Below are 16,582 nucleotides of genomic sequence, written 5' to 3' on the forward strand. Positions count from 1 at the left end.
GAAATGAATGGAATATAAGTGCTTTATATCCATTTTCAAACTAAAACCTCTGTATTTACACTTGTCTTTGTACCATTCAGGCATTTCTTCCCCACCTCCACCTCCACCTCCACCACTGATGTTTCTGATTGGAGTGGCAGTGGTTGTTATTCTGCTCATCCTGGTGCTCGGGATGCTAGCAGCCAAAAGGAAACACAAACACGGCGTCCTGTGGCTGCCTGACGGCTTCATGGCTGCTACAAATGACAAGAGGAGAGAGCCTGTTGGACAGGATGATTTTGATATGAAGTGAGTTCACCTACAAATGAACACCGTGTGCGTAAAACAAGGTGGAGAGGTTGAGTGTGCTCAGGTGAAATATATGCTGTAATGCAAGAAGGTTGTTGTTGAAATGACCGCAATGAGCTTTCAGGGGACCATAGAGTATGACACAGATACAAGCAGGATGAGAGTCATTGTCTTCAAAGCTGCTTTTGTTTCTATATCAGGAATTTTAAGACTGATGGAAGCATGATTGATGGAAGTCAGAGTCAGAGATGGCTGGAAGACGAGGCTCCATCCAAGAAACCGAGAGTAAGTGAACAATAAAGACGTTTGGCGCATACGGAAAGGCTTTGGTCATTGTGAGTTTCACTCTGAGATCTGTTGCTTTTTATAGACTGAAGACAAGCCCTTGCTGCCCATCGCTCTGGACGGAGGTGTAGATCGAAGAGAGTGGACCCTGCAGCATCGCAAAGCTGCTGACATCAGCCTCACTCCTCCTCAGGCCGACCTGGACACTGATTGTCTGGACGTTAATGTGAAGGGACCCGGTAGGGGGACAAAAACCTTTAGATTTGATAATTTTTCAAAAATCTGTCTCGCTAATGAATCTTCACTCTTTCAGACGGCTTCACGCCGCTGATGCTGGCATCGCTGCGCAGTGCCGCCCCGGACTGCAGCCTGCATGGAGAAGAGGAGGAAGAGAGCGGAGATGAACCGGGACCGAGCGTCATCTCGGACCTGATCTCTCAGGGCGCGTCTTTGATTGCTCAGACCGATCGTACCGGAGAAACCGCTCTTCACCTGGCTGCCCGCTACGCCAGGGCCGACGCCGCTAAGAGGCTGCTGGACGCCGGAGCAGATCCAAATGCCCACGACAACATGGGGAGGACACCGCTGCACGCTGCTGTGGCGGCTGACGCTCAGGGAGTCTTTCAGGTGAGACGCCTCTGCGATCTGGTGCAGATCAGTGTGACGGCCAGTCGCGTTTTGTTCACTGTGTCTTTGCACCCTTTCAGATTCTAATCCGTAACCGTGCAACGGAGCTGGACGCCAGAATGAATGATGGCACAACTCCACTGATCCTGGCGGCCAGGCTGGCTGTGGAGGGCATGGTGGAAGAGCTGATCCACTGCCACGCTGACATCAACGCTGTGGACGACCACGGTCAGAAAACTAATCCTCTTCTTTGTCTGAAGCTTTTCGTATTTAATGTGTGAATAAATTCATTAAAGGATGTGAGTTTTAATGTAGTATGTTAGCAGGACAAGCATATCCCAACACAGGGACTTGCTGCGTTTACATTATTAGCTGTAATTTTAGCAGTAATAATAGTTTTCTAGCTAATGCGGCTCTGGTTCTTCTCTCATCTTCCCATCATTTTAGGTAAATCTGCTCTGCACTGGGCAGCTGCAGTCAATAATGTGGAGGCCACACTTGTGCTTTTAAAGAACGGAGCCAATCGTGACATGCAAGACAATAAGGTGAGATGTTTTGTTTTCATGTGCTGATTATAAATCACAACAAACACAAGGACAGTTATGAAATAGAGCTGTAAAGAAAAAATATCAGACTTTATTTGCAGAAACATATTTTCTCCCTACTATCTGTCAAAGATTTCAAAAGCTGCTCCGTGTTTGTTGTGTCGGCTGTGGGACACACCCTGTATGGGTTAAACTGACCGTGTAAACAAACTGTGGATCTGGTCCTGCTTTTCCTGTTTGTTCGTATTAAAATAGGAGCTCCTTACGCTGTGCTTACCGCTCCCTTTGCTTCTTTCAGGAGGAGACCCCGTTGTTTCTTGCAGCCCGGGAAGGCAGCTTCGAGGCGGCACAGGTTCTCCTCGACCACTACTCCAACCGCGACATCACTGATCATCTGGATCGGCTTCCCCGCGATACGGCTCAAGAACGCATGCACCACGACATCGTCCGTCTCCTGGATCAGTACAATCTGGTTCACAGTCCCCACAATGGGCCTAATCACATGGGTGGAGGAGGAAACTCATCTGTTATGTGTGGAGCAAATGGAGCAGGCTACATTGGCATGCGCCCTGGACCACAGGGGAAGAAGAGCAGGAGGGGCGGGGGCACAAAAGTAGGAGGTGTTGGTGGAGGGCCCAAAGAAATGAAAGACATGAAGGCTAAGAGAAGGAAGAAGCCTGCAGGAGGAGATGGGGCAGCTGTAAGTGCTGGGGTGGGAGCAGGAAATGGAGGAGGCACGGCAGCAGGAAGCACCAATGGCGTGAAGGCAGCAGGAGGCCTTCCAGAGAGCTCCGTCACCATGTCGCCCGTCGACTCCTTGGAGTCTCCTCACTCCTACGCAGGCGACGTTTCCACTGCCGTCTCCACCACGGCAAACTCCCCGCCCCTGCTGAGCAGCCCCACCTCCAGACAGATGCTGCCCCCTGTCAGCCACATGTTGGGACAGCAGCAGACCTGGGTGAGCATGAACAAACACGGATACAGCCCCATGTTCAGCCTGGTTCCTCATCAGATTCCGGGATCCCACCCCGGCATGGCCCAGCACCACGGCCAGGGTTGCAGCGTCGGGCTGACCCCCATGAACGTCACCGTGACCAGGGAGCAGCTGCCACCCATCGTCACCTTCCAGATGATGACTCCCGGAGCAGGCCAGACCATGCTGAAGCAGCCTCAGCAGGGGCAGGTGCAAGTCACGCAGTCCCAGGGTCAGAACCAGACTCAGAGTCACTCCCAGCAGGCTCCGGGGCACCTCCACTGCACCCCGGGGATGATATACCAGATCTCTGATCAGATGGCCATGGCTCACGGGCTCCCTCACACCCTGCAGCACCCACACACTGTCGGCCACGGAGGCCACGCAGGGATCGAGGGCCAGTCTCGGGCTCTGCCCTCATACCCGACCATGCAGAGCCCGGTGGATAAATACCCAACGCCTCCATCGCAGCACAGCTACACCACAGCGGGCTCGGAGGGCACCACGCCCAGCCACTCTGCCCACCCGCCCAGCGAGCACCCGTATCTCACCCCCTCGCCGGAATCCCCCGACCCCTGGTCCTCCTCTTCCCCGCACTCCAACTCGGACTGGTCCGACGTCACCACCAGCCCCACCCCTCTGGGGAACTCCCACCACACACTGCCGTCATCACACCACACACACATTCCAGAGCAGGTGCAGCTGCAGCCGCAGTCGCAGCAGATGCCGCAAGCGTCTCAGCAGCCTCAGCTCGGAAACATGCAGGTGTTTGCGTAGGCGGAAGAGGAAGAAAGCAGAAACCGACTGACTTTGGGGCTTCTGTGTACTCATAGTAACACAATCAGTACGTTCTCACGTCTGTCTTTAATCCCTTATTCTTCTATAATAATCAATCACCTCTTATGTTATCTTCTCTTTGTACTTCAGAAGACTGTGTATAGTTTCTTAAACATTTTTGAGTAAAAGTCTTTTGGAGTTTTTCTCTGATCGAGTTCTTCTAAGTCCAGTGAGGCAGCCTTTGCTCTCTGCTGGCTGGATCAAGACTTTTCATGTTTTGGCACCAAACACATAAACTGATCATCGAGGAGCTTCTGACCAGCTGGTGCGGGATTAAAAAAAGACCGGCGAGAAAAGACTGGGCACTTCCTGCATTGAGATCGTCCGTCTCTGTTCAGTGTAATAAACCTGCCAGTACTAACACCTCATTGAAACCATTCACTTTAATACGATGGGTCATATTCAGTGGATATTTTTACTCTCAAAGGAAAACCACGTTTGTTGCATTCGTGCTTTCGCTGGGTTAAAGGGGAGCGGCACTGAGAGGCTGCTGTACGATCAGAAAAAACAACAAGTGCATGTAGCAAACGCACGGCGAGGCCTGCTGGGCGGTGCTGCATGGGTCTGCGCTTGTCATGTGAAAGTTTTCAAAGTATTTCAGAGGTTTGATGAAAGTAACATCTGCTAAACATCAAATATCTGCCTGCACACTTCAAAAGGTCAGAAAATGGAGCTCCACCTGCACGCTATCGCTGCAGTCCTCGGGTGGTGTAATGAGAGTGTGCGGTTGTCTCTCTGCAGGTGGTACAGCTGTATTTGAGTAATTAATACTGAAAAGCGTACATTAGTTTGTCACCAGATTCAGTATGTTGTATATGAAAATGTACAGACACTCCGAGCATCTTCTGCTCGTTATATCTGAGCTTAGCATGTCTTTTGTTTTGTTTTTATATGAATACGGTGCACACTTCCTGTATAATTCTGAATCTCGCCGAGGCAAATCGCCACGTCTTTAAAGTGCCTCTGTTATAAATAGCGTCTCTTCCAAAGTTATATAACCATAGCTACAATCATTGCGTCTCCGCACCTCTAACGGTCGTAAATCGTGCGTAGAAGGAGAAAGTCACTTGTCTTCTTTCTTAAGGTCGATGTTGAGCTTTTATGTGGCTGCTGTGTTTAAAACAAAAAAGGACAATCGTTCAGCGTTCAGAAAAATCTCACATACCAAATTTTGTTTTATTCAGCCAAAAATATGAAACCTGTGTCCAAACTTGTCATTTGTTGTTCTTGTTTGAAAAGTCAGACACACAAAAGCTGCACCTTTCTGCAGAGTTGTATTTGTAGACCCAGCCTGAAAACTCCCCAAATCCACGTTTGTACGAATGTAGGGGCGCTCAGGCATCAGATAACTTTTTTTTTTTGTATGAATCACAGCAGCTCCAGTGCATATGCAAGGTTATGAGGTCATGTCTATATTCTGTATATAAAATGTTTTTTTTAAGTTTACTGTACTCTTCTCTGTTAACCAAATAGCCCGTAATATACCTGCAATATGAAGTAGTTGTTACCGTGTTTGTGTGTTGTAGAACTAAAACTGATCAAATCTGTTGGATTAAAAAAACAAAACAAATGATCGAACGAATGCTTTACTGAAATAAAGCCAAGATCTCCACACACGAGTGCACGTGCTGTCTTGTCCTGGAGCATCTTCGTGTCTCGGCAGGTTTTTACAGGTGTGTCATTTGCAGGTGGATTTTTTTTTTAGGGCCTCCATGTTTGACCTGGTAGATGTAGCATCGTGTTTTTCGCTCTGCCTGGTAAATCTGCCATTTCTGAAGGTTAAACTTGAGTCAGAGGCTTTATTGTTTTGTCCTAATCGATTCAGGCTTCATCTGCATGAATCCTCTTGGTAAGCGGTAAATGGATGCTATTCATATAACACATTTCTGCTCCTACTGAGCACTTAAAGCCACGTGTATACAGTGCTTTTCTTTATGCACACATGGATGCTCTTTAATCCCTCCTCAGACGCACAGTGCAGACGTTGTACTGCCAATAAAGCACAAAGGTTTGAACAGTGCCTGGGATTTGGATAGAGTATTTTCATATAATTCACATGTATTTATGTACTGTTGCATCACTACATAAATACACCAAAGAAGCCAAACTGAGTCATTTCTGTCCTTTAAATCTGCATTTGAAACTACAGCAGTGTCTCTGGGTACTGCTCTGCAGGTCAAAGGCAGGGAAGTGGACATGCAATGCCTACAGATAATTAAGTTATAATACTTTTGCTTTTTACAGTTACACAGATCGATTGAAAACACGATTGCATGTAAATGAGGCATTTGTGAAATGCTCATAAACAGGGCCCCAAACATCAGATAATAAACACAAAATACAGCATTTTGAATTTTATATAACCAGGAAGAACAAAAAGACTTTATGCACAAATCCATGCAACAAGTACAAGATATAAAAATAAAACACAGAAACAATCAAAATGTGTAAGCTGCACTGTCAATAAAGGATGAATACCTTAAACAAAAGAAATATTAACACGGCCTGAAGTTACTGCATCCAAGTCATCTATAATCACCTTACATTCCTGAAGTTTTAGTTGACTGCAGATTATTCGAGGAAGGCGCTGCAAACCTGAATTCAGTGCGAACCTTTGGGACAGATGAGTGAATCCTGGGACTTTGTAACTTCCAACATTTCTCTGCTGAATGCAAACCAAGAATAGGCTTTTAAATAAGAAGATCTCAGTGGTGGTGACATAATCACTGGTGTAAAGACAGATTTAGAGAGCCTGCAGAGGTCTGTGGACGTCTGTAGGTCACAGTAAAACTTGTAAGATATTAAGTGTGTATTTCTTTTCCTCTGTGTTATACGTCTGTCTCTCCGTGTGGCATTTGCATGTCTGTGTGGGTTCTCTGGCTTCCTCAGACCAACTGCATGTCAGTCCAGACGTGCAGTCGGGAGGTTATGTGAAATGCACTCGCTTTCTGCATGTTCCTTTATGGCTTACAGACACACACACTAACTCATACCCTACCACACTTAAACACACAGACACGCACCAAATCTCGTCCAGGAGATACATTACTGTCAGGAGTCTTTTTGCTTCCTACTAATGTAAGAATCCTTCCAAGGAGACAGATTAAATTCTATTACATGCCTCAGTGTGTTTCTATGTATATACTGTAGTTTATTTCATTGGTAGCCTGTCCAGGATGTACCTGGCCTCTCACCCTATGGCAGCTGGGATAGGCTCCAGCCCACCTCCGCGACCCTGAAATGCACTATAAATGGTCAGGCATTGAGAAAAATGTTCCATCTCATTAACTTCAGAAGTTTAAAACCTTTACTGAAAATGCAAATCGTTTAAATGCATAATAATAATAATAATAATAGAGTCAGATATTTTCTGTTTGGAGTTTTCTCCCGTTTATCCTGCCGAGATGCTGTTCCGTGTCAGCCCAGCAGGAGGCAGAGTCTCACACGAACCCGAAAACGACGAGAACACGAAGAAGAGTCGCTAACGCGGAAGTCGTCCGGGATCTTATCTTCACCTGGCTGGAGTTTTCTTCCCCGTGCAATTTACTCTTTCCTCTGGTGGACGTTTTAAGCGGGATGGCGGGTCGTGATGCATTGGTCGGTGCGAGCGTGCTGAAAAGTTAACGGGCGGTTGATATCCGGTGCGGGTCAATGGACGCCAGGACCTGAGCTGCTGTTTTGACAGCTGTGGTGATCCGCCAGCACCGTGTCCATCTGTCCGTGTGAGGAGCCGCAGAGAGCGGACAGCGCAAGACCGAACTGAGCGTCTGCAAAGTTACTGGTGAGCGGACCGAAAGGTGAGACCAACCGTCGGCATTTCCCACCGCCTCGGAGTAAAACACCTGCTCCTGTTCTTGCACCCCCCCGGCTCTGTTCTCCTCTGCTCATCTTCAGTCTCCAGCTGCTCGCCGAAACGTGGCCATGGCTTCTCCCCGGCTCAAGTACCTCTCACTGGGTGTGCTGGTGTTCCAGACCACCTCCCTGGTGCTCACCATGCGTTACTCCCGTACCCTGCAGGCCGAGGGCCCGCGGTACCTGGCCTCATCAGCGGTGGTGGTCGCCGAGGTCATGAAGATCCTCACCTGCGTCCTGCTGGTCTTCAAGGAGCACAGTGAGTCCGTGTACACAGCTCCCGGCACCGGTCCTGTCATGTGTGATAAACTTTAGGCCACAGTGAAGTGTTATAAATGCTCAAACAAGTCCAGCTGGATGTGAGCAGGAACCATCACGGTGCCGTCTGAGGTCTGGCTTCTTTGATCTGTAAAGCACAAATCATGCTGGGCTTGTTGTTTAATCCCAGAACATGAAAGATGATTTAAATGTTAAATATGCTTGTGGCTGAGCAGCTCCTGCAGCAGGAAGGCAGTTCAAACTGATCCAGTGATCCAGGACCAGCACTGTGAATGCTTGTGACTAAAGTGATTTTTATCTTATTTCAGCTTCAGTTCTGTGTTTGTTAATAACTTCACCTGTTCAGAGTTTACTGATGTTTTCTTCATCAGAGGTCATTTTTTCCCGATTACCTGAGAGGTTCTGTTTCTGAGGTAATCAGGATGAATTCTGAGAACTTTCACTAAAACTACAGAAAACAGGGATTCGCACGTCCATGTGAGCTTCCTGATTGGATATCATTAGTCCAAAAAAACAAAACAAAAAACAACCCTCTAGCTGGGCTGTCGTGTCTTGTTATTTTATCTTCCACCCGTGGGTCTTCGTTTCCCTGTGCCTTGCTTCGCTCCGGTGCCGTATTTGCTTTGTGTCTGGGTTTTCTGTCGTGACTGCCTCACACGTGCTGTTGATCTTTGTCTCTTTGCAGAGTTTCAAACATCTCGTGTGCACAGATGGTCACGTGATACTCGTTTACAGGCCTCTTATTTCAGACAGAGTCTTTTTAACACGACTGAGACTGAGAGTCCTGCTTTAAATTGGAAATGTGTCAGTGTGCGTGCAGCCTGAGGATTTGCAGTCAGGTTTGGTGGACTGTTCCTGACGTGCTGAAACTACAGTTGGTGGGTTTTCTGGATCAGTGAGGCTCAGAATTCGTTTTTGGCTAATAGCAGTCTTTTTTTCTAAAAACTGAAAAGTACTTCATTCACTGATCAGCAAATACAGATGTTTTTAGACACAGTCTGTTTTCAGAGGCTCGGAAGTAGGGCTGCCACAAACGATTATTTTGATAGTCGACTAGTCACCGATTATTTTTGTGATTAGTCAACTAATCAGATCATGCATCCATTGTACGTAAAAAAAACCAGACAGTTTATTGCACCAGCATGCATCTGCTCGTATATAACTATCACTAGCTTATAGCTTGAAGTGTTTAAGGTATGTGCTAACTAAAAATAAAGACAAGATGGTAATTAAATTTTAATGAAATATGCAGATTGTTTCCCTGGAGTTCAATAAACTCAGCCGATTTACTCAGGAACAAATAAAATACTGAAAAAAGCCAAATAATAACATTAAGTTATCTAAGTGACTTGTATATCATGTTTAACCTGAGTAGCGAAAGACAGCGGTGGGTTTGAAAATGATTTGCCCAGAGTCCGGTGTTCTCACCAGCTCTAGTTAGCCTTGCCCCCGGCTCGCTATCCAGCTGGTGGGTAACAGACGTCTCCGAAAACGTCGGAGCGCTTTTGAAAATATGTGGCGTCTTGATAAACTGAACAGATATTTGAAGTTTACACAGCTACATTCTCGCCTGAAAACACGTTAAACGTTAAAAGAATAATAAGAGTAGTATTAAAACTAACTAGCTACCGCCATTGTTGGAAACTGAGCTGGGCCGCGCTATGAATTCTGGGACACGGCTTCTTCTTCTTCGAGGTTTAACGGCAGCTGGCATCCTTGTACATGTAGTGCTGTCATCTTCTGTTTCAGTCCGTTATTACACTCTTAAATCCTACTATTTATTCCTGCGTCTTTTGGGATCTTACAAAGCTTCAAATGACTCGTCGACTATTAAATTAGTCGTCGACGATTTTGATAGTCGACGTAATCGTGACTAGTCGACTAATCCTGGCAGCCCTACTCAGAAGTAATTGGACGACTGCCTGAAACCGTTTCATTGCCAGGTGAGGCGTGTTCCCTCAAAGTATATCATTGTTGTTTTTGTGATATTTTTTTTTCAGTGACCAGTAAAAGTCTGAGCCACTTAACCGGTTCTGTTATTGAATTATTATCATTAACATTAATTATTAACATGTGCTCAGGAAACAGACGTTCATTAACTTGAACTTGAATGACGGGAAGAGAAAAATATGGAGGAGGAGAAAAACGACTCAGGATCTGAACAAATAGCACATTGTCTGTCAACTGCAGTGGAAGCAGCATTATGACCTGGGCGCGTACGTCCGGGTCTTAGTCACCGGAACCAGCCCACTCACACTTATTGATGATGTGACTGCTGATAGAAGCAGCAGGATGAATTCAGATTCAGCCAAATGCTGCAAAACAAAACTGTCTTAAGAGCCTGAGTATGCTGCAAAAGCAGCCCGAGAGGTTCTCACAGCAAAGAAATGTGATGGTCTTAACCGCCAGGGCAGTCAGCTGATGTCACTGGAGGCAGAAGAAAGTAAAGATAGCTGCCGTGCCGGGCTCACGGAACATCTCAAGGAAGGAGACGCAGGATTTGGTGATGGCTGTGACTTTAAAGCTAAAAGTCGGCACTGCAATTATGTCTTGGTTGTTTTATTTAAAATCCAAGTTCCTGGTTCTGGCTGTAAAGCTGGATTTCTGAGCCTGGACTAACAGGAGCTCGTCAGGCGGTGTGTTTCTTGCGACGGGCCACAGCTTGGGCCAGAGAGACCACTTCTCTTTTTACTTTCTGAATATTAAAAACTGTGACGGGGAATCCTCAAGAGGCACCGAAGCGCTCAGTCATCTTTGCGTACTTTGATTTCACTCTAAAGCTCCAAGCTTGGTTAGAATTTGTAATCTATATGTGTGGTTTGTGTCTTCTTTCCATGCTGCAGGTTACAGCATGCGCGCTCTCAACAGCGTCCTCCGTCAGGAAATCATTCACAAACCCGTAGAAACACTGAAGCTGGCGATCCCCTCAGGGATCTACACACTGCAGAACAACCTGCTGTATGTCGCCCTCTCCAACCTGGACGCAGCCACCTACCAGGTAAGCAGCACGGCAGGTTAATCTGCAGGCCTCATGACCGCCGTGACGACCGGAGGATTGATCGCTTGTTCCTTTGTCTCCATCAGGTGACGTACCAGCTGAAGATCCTGACCACGGCCCTGTTCTCGGTGTCCATGCTGGGCCGCAGGCTGGGCGTGTACCAGTGGCTCTCGCTGCTGATTCTCATGGCTGGCGTGGCCCTCGTGCAGGTGCCGTGCATCTCGAATCACTGTTTCACCATTTCTTGAGACAATCAGCTTTTATTTGCTGTCTTAAAAAAGCTAAATGTGTAGAGATAGTCAGACATAAAACACAGGAATGAAAATGCACCTCTAAGGCTGAAGGAGGCGAGCTCAGAGATGTTTTGAGGCTGACAAAAAGACATTCAGGAAGTAAAATGGATTTGTGTATTCAAATCACAGTAAGCTACTTTACTTATGTTCACTCAGCTCAGAGAGAGACTGGAAAAAAGCAGTGTGTGCACGCAGCTGACACTTTAGTCCCCTTTGTCTGCTGAGCATTTTCTCACTGAGTGTGCTGTTTTTTTGTTTTTTGTTTTATTTGTTCTGATATTTAAAGGCCAAATAAATAATGAGGCTTTTACTAGAAGACTGAGTAAATGTTGGCTGCTGATGAATGATGTGTCAGAGGAGGAATGACTGTTTTCATATCACCTCCTCCTCCTTGGCTAAACAAAGAAAATGGCAATCAGTTGGCTTTACACTTATTCTGAGAAATATTTAGCCGTGAACGGATCTGTTTGTCCAAGGTACGTGCAGGAGTGACCGTGGCTTATCAGCGGCACTCCACGAAGGCTCGCACTCACATCAGATATGATGCTAAAGAGCAACTGTTCTGTTTCCATCTCAGACCCTACAAACACACAGAAAACAGAGTCTGCAGAGAAACCCCGCTTCTGTTTCGCTGCTCGTTTCCAAGCTGGTGCTGTTACTTTTCACCCAGCGAGGTTTGTTGCGGAGCTGATGGTGCTGATGTTGGAGGAATATACCAAACAATAGCTTCACTTTGTCCTGAATCTTTATTTATCCAAAGATGAAAGTGTGGGATTTCTTCCTTTGCACATTCAAAGCTCAGCATCATCTTTTTTGTGCATTAATGCCTGTGTTTTCCTGCTTACTGCAGCACATCACACAAGAAGTCTCGCTCTGCAGTTTTTTCACAACGCAGCAAATCTGTGACGATGCCGTGTCTGAATATTAGGTACCCGGCATGAGGGATTCAGTGAGACTTCACTGTGAATGATAATCATTACACAAAGTTCCAGTTTACTAAGTACATACGAGTTTCTCTGGAAGGCGCACGTTGTATCCGCTGGATGTTTCATTGGATGTAAAATACACAGCCCAGGTTTGTTTGTTTTCTCTGGACATCATCACGTCGAACCCTGTGACACACTGGATTGTGTAGCACTTATTATTTTTGCAGCATGTACTTTTGTTCAGCAGGAGATGTGCAAGAGAAGAGAAGTCTGCTCCACGCAGTTATCATAGACTGTATCTAAATGATGGAGGAGGCCATAGCGGTGTTACGCATTGGCTCCTGTTTGGAAGCTTGGGTGACTGAATGTGGATGAGAGGTGTAAGTCATGAGCCAGGACCCACCTGCTAGTCAAAGTAACTGTGACCTTTAAACGGGTGAACCTGGATAAAGTGTACTTCAGTATTGAACCAATAAAGAAGCTTGTTTCTGCTTCCAAGACGGACGTTTCTCTCTGCAGTCACGTTTAGAGCCAGAGAGCTGGGGGTGAGATTTGGTCTGGTTCTGTCAAATTGGCCTCTGAGCATCTCTGACGCTGGCCTGTCAGTCTTTTAAAAACTAAAACCTAAAAGCTGCTGTGCTACAGGAACTCGAAACACACAAAGCACACTTTGGACTGTTTCGCCACATTTTGAGGTGGATAATCATTCCTTGAAATGTTTGTTGGGTTACGATTTAACTTCCTAATCGTACATGTGGGGAGAAGAAAGCTCGAAAGAGTTTTTTTCACCTGTTAAAATTTAAGGCTCTCCGGTTTGTGCTTGCAGTGGCCCTCTGACTCTGCCTCCGAGAAGGAGGCCCCGTCTGCTGGCTCCCAGTTCGTCGGCCTCGCCGCAGTGCTGGTGGCGTGCTTCTCCAGCGGCTTCGCTGGTGTCTACTTTGAGAAGATCTTGAAAGAGAGCAAACAGAGCGTGTGGGTCCGCAACATCCAGCTGGGTTGGTATCTATCACCAGGCAAATCAGTTGTGAACTGATATATACAGCCTGTATATGTTCTTGAAACGCAGTCCAGCGCAGTAAAAAGTATGAAAAATAAAGTGGAGGCCAGAAGAACAATGATCTGAGATGCTGTTGCTTAAAAGTGATAAATGGACCAGGAAGCTCCCATGTGTGCAGCGGTTCCTCGGGTCTTTGCTCGGGGAGCCAGCTGGGCTTTTTACCCTCCGATATGTTTCTGTTAGATGAATGTTCCTGTCTAGTTTATTTTTATCCTGGAACGTGTGAGTATGTGCTGAGTCTCCTGCGATTCCCACTGAGCTTACAGCATCTTCACCTGTGTTAAACCTCAGAGCCTCAGCAGCAGGAACAAGAAAGACGATCAAAAACGAGAATTTAATCATTAATTTAGGCCTGATTTTAGTGGAAATATTCTTGATATATTACTTAAATAATAGAAAACAGCAGTGTTGGGAATGTCGCTCTGAAGTGCTCCGTCCCTGCGTTTCAGGGATGTTCGGCCTGGTGTTCGGGCTCCTCGGGATGATGGCCTATGATGGGGAGCGAGTGAGGGAGTCTGGAATGTTTCAGGGATACAACACGGTCACCTGGACTGTTGTAGCACTGCAGGTAACTTTCACTCGCTGTGCTGTCGCGTATATTGTCGAACTTCTGGGCTAACAGACTGTTTAAAGCTGGGGCTCGGACTCCCCGTTGGCCCTACAGGTCATGCCTCTGTCCATCTGTGTCTCCGTGTTTGTTTTCTCTTCAGGCCCTGGGTGGTCTGGTCATAGCAGCGGTCATCAAGTACGCAGACAACATCCTCAAGGGCTTCGCTACGTCACTCTCCATCATCCTGTCAACGCTGATATCGTACTTCTTGCTGCAGGACTTTGACCCAACCAGGTAAAGAAAGCAGTCGCTATTTTTTTCTCTGTTTTTTCCTTTTCGCTTTTCTTTCTTTCAGCTCAATGAGTTTTCTGCTCTTGCCTGCAGTGTTTTCTTCCTCGGGGCCGTTTTAGTCATCGCGGCCACTTTCCTGTACGGCTACGAAGGCAAGCCTTCCCCCAATCCCAGCAGGGCGTAGGACACACGGCTGAAACTACAGCAGCTGCGGGAGGTCGTGAAGACACGAAGGGAAAGGAGGACTGGACTGCCTTTATGTTTTCACATATAGTGTGAAAACATAACGGAGGATGTAAGCAGGTTTGGATCAGAGGAAGGTTTGTTTTGGTTTTTTTTTAATTTTAGAACAACGCTGTGACAAGTCTCACACCAAAAGTGCCTCAGCTGAGAAGGAGAAGCAAGGAGAGACGAAACCAGGAGGGCGTTTTACTTTTCTTCTGTGATTACAACAGCGCACATAATCCAGCTGCCACGCCCGGTGAAGGGAAACTGGACCGACTGATTGTCTTCACCAGGAACTAGTTTGACTGCCTGTTAGTGTTACGGCCACATCAGTCACCCAGTGTAACAAAGGAGCAAAGAACCAGAGGGTGGGCCTTTCTAACTATTCTTCCAAGCCACATTTGCCACGTAGCCCAGTGGCTGCCGCCTTCACCTCGGGGTGTTTAACGCTCTAACAGGTACTCCTGTCCTGTTTAAGCTCAGAGTCAGAATGAGCTTCAGCTCTGAAACTACAACACCAAGCGGAGACGTTACACTGAATATTGGAAATCATGTTAATGTTTGGTGTAAGTATTAGCACTGTTGACATTTAAATCTATAAATTAATTGGCGGTTTAACTTATTCATTAGGCTTAGCTTAGTTTTCAGAACCACTGTTGACGGTTAGCGTGTCCTCTGCCTGTGTAACAGTGTCATTTGGTGATTTTTGTGGCGGAATAATCAGAATGTGGTCCAATGAAACTGAAGCTGGTTACATCATTTACAGAGAAAGTAACGTTTGATTTGATGATTTTTTTTTTTTTTTTTTTTCTGAAACTACTTTTTTTTTTGGGATAAAGCGGGTATAATTAAGAACTTTATTATTTTAATTACCAATATGTGAATCTTTTATAAAAAAAACATGCTTCCTTTGACTTATGTGCATGTGTCATTGTGTGTCTCCTCTTTGATCATTCTTACTTTACCACAACACACGGCATTTACATTTTCTACCCCAACACATAGACTGTATATAAAAGATGGATACCTGCTTTCAAATCTGATGTCATTGGCTGCATGGATGTCCAAATTATTTGGTTCCTGTGACATCGCTGAGGGTTAAAAAACAAAGTATTTTATCCTCATTTTTTTTTTCCACAATTTTTTAATTTTTTGGAGCAATTCACATAAATGCATTTTCGCATCACATTTTCACAACTCACTCGGTGAGTCAATCTATTTCCTAACAATAAAAGATGCCCAAAAGTGCACCAAACTGCAGTCGAAAGTACCTCTGAGGTGATCCATTTGTTAATAACAACCACGAGGTTCGTCATGGATCTGCTGCGTAGTTTGGATGACGCGCTATTAGGGCTGCCACGATTAGTCGACTAGTTACGATTACATCGACTCTCAAAATTGTCGATGACTAATTTAATAGTCGACGCAATATTTGAAGCTTTTGTAAGATCCTGAAAGATGCAGGAATAAGTAGTAGGATTTAGAGTGACTGAAACAGAAGATGGCACCAATGCATCTACAAGGATGCCAGCTGCGGTTAAACGGCAAAGATGAAGCAGTCTCAGGTATGGTAGCCGTGTCCAAATTCAGGGGCCGCATCCTTTGGAGACTGCATTTGTAGGCCGATTACATCACAGCGACGCAATGAAGGCTGTCCAAATTCGACAACGATGACAAATGCGTCCTCCCTTTTCCCCAGATTTAAAGGATGGGTCGGGTATATCCTTCATGGCCCAACCTATCTAGGGATGGATATCGTTTAGGTTTTATCCGATACCGGTGCCAAACTGGTACTTTTGAAACAGTGCCGGTGCTTAAACAGTGCTCGAACCAGTGCTTAAAGAATGGAGAACACAAACTTTGTCCAAAAACCCCTCATGTTCAGCTGTTTTTTTGTAAAAAGATAACAATGTTAGCCTTTTCTGCAGCTATAGGGGATTTATGGTATCACTCTTGGCTGGAAGCAGTGCTTAAACAATGGAAAAAACACAAACTTTGTCCAAAAACCTCTCATGTTTAGCTGTTTTCCACTTTTTCTTTGGTCATTTTGGCCAGGGTGAAGGGAGCATCTGCCATCAAACAAGAAGACAGCCACATGTAGCTATGATGATGTTTGCTAGTTCACCTTACATGCATTAATGTAATAACGTGGTTAGCCTACTCAACGTGAATTACACACGAACAACATTAAGCTACTCGCCCAGCGAAGAACGGCTGCTGCTGCCGTCATCATCCGTCATCATTTCTGCTACACTGGCAGGGCTAGGGGCCAGGACTCTATTCTTCGGGTTTTTGGGGGATGTTGCTAACTCCGGGTCCGATAACAGGCACCACACCCGCAGTAGATGTGTGAGGGCTTGCAGCAAGCTATCAAATACAGCTTTTAAAAAGAACGCTATGCGTCGCCAGGTGTTTCATCAGATTCGAGGTGTTACCTCGTTTGCACAGTATCACCTTAAAGCACTTGTTGCAGGCTGCTGAGTTTGCATCTTTTGCTGTGAAGTACAGCCAGACTTTTGACCGCTTCACCTTGGGCATTTTTAATCTGTAGCTCTG

At 46.0% G+C, this 16,582-nt stretch overlaps 2 protein-coding genes across 4 annotated transcripts in view; both read left to right on the forward strand.

The window, feature by feature from the left end:
* Window positions 1–5,167, forward strand: part of notch2 (notch receptor 2) — a 40,532-nt gene extending 35,365 nt beyond the window's left edge. For both annotated transcript variants that reach the window (XM_085263624.1, XM_085263625.1), the window contains exons 29-35: window positions 81–288; window positions 489–573; window positions 659–812; window positions 887–1,200; window positions 1,281–1,428; window positions 1,648–1,745; window positions 2,044–5,167. In XM_085263624.1, the coding sequence (XP_085119750.1) occupies window positions 81–288; window positions 489–573; window positions 659–812; window positions 887–1,200; window positions 1,281–1,428; window positions 1,648–1,745; window positions 2,044–3,495 (2,459 nt within the window). In that variant the 3' untranslated portion in view covers window positions 3,496–5,167. The remainder of the gene's footprint in view (window positions 1–80; window positions 289–488; window positions 574–658; window positions 813–886; window positions 1,201–1,280; window positions 1,429–1,647; window positions 1,746–2,043) is intronic.
* Window positions 5,168–7,011: 1,844 nt separating this feature from the next.
* slc35a3a (solute carrier family 35 member A3a) lies at window positions 7,012–14,940 on the forward strand. Of its 2 annotated transcripts, none has more exons than XM_085265369.1 (8): window positions 7,012–7,352; window positions 7,450–7,666; window positions 10,530–10,684; window positions 10,771–10,893; window positions 12,730–12,898; window positions 13,410–13,528; window positions 13,671–13,804; window positions 13,895–14,940. In XM_085265369.1, the coding sequence occupies exons 2-8, from the start codon at window positions 7,477–7,479 to the stop codon at window positions 13,983–13,985; spliced, it is 981 nt and encodes a 326-aa protein (XP_085121495.1). In that variant the 5' UTR covers window positions 7,012–7,352; window positions 7,450–7,476; the 3' UTR covers window positions 13,986–14,940. The 2 variants fall into 2 exon arrangements, with proteins under 2 accessions (XP_085121495.1, XP_085121496.1); XM_085265370.1 differs by having other exon boundaries at window positions 7,012–7,336.
* The last annotated feature ends 1,642 nt before the right edge of the window (window positions 14,941–16,582 follow it).

This window comes from Mchenga conophoros, linkage group LG23, assembly GCF_057382185.1.
Source record: "Mchenga conophoros isolate Kocher_MC1m ecotype Shallow Benthic linkage group LG23, M_conophoros_male_GT1.1, whole genome shotgun sequence".
NCBI classification, from domain to species: Eukaryota; Metazoa; Chordata; class Actinopteri; order Cichliformes; family Cichlidae; genus Mchenga; species Mchenga conophoros.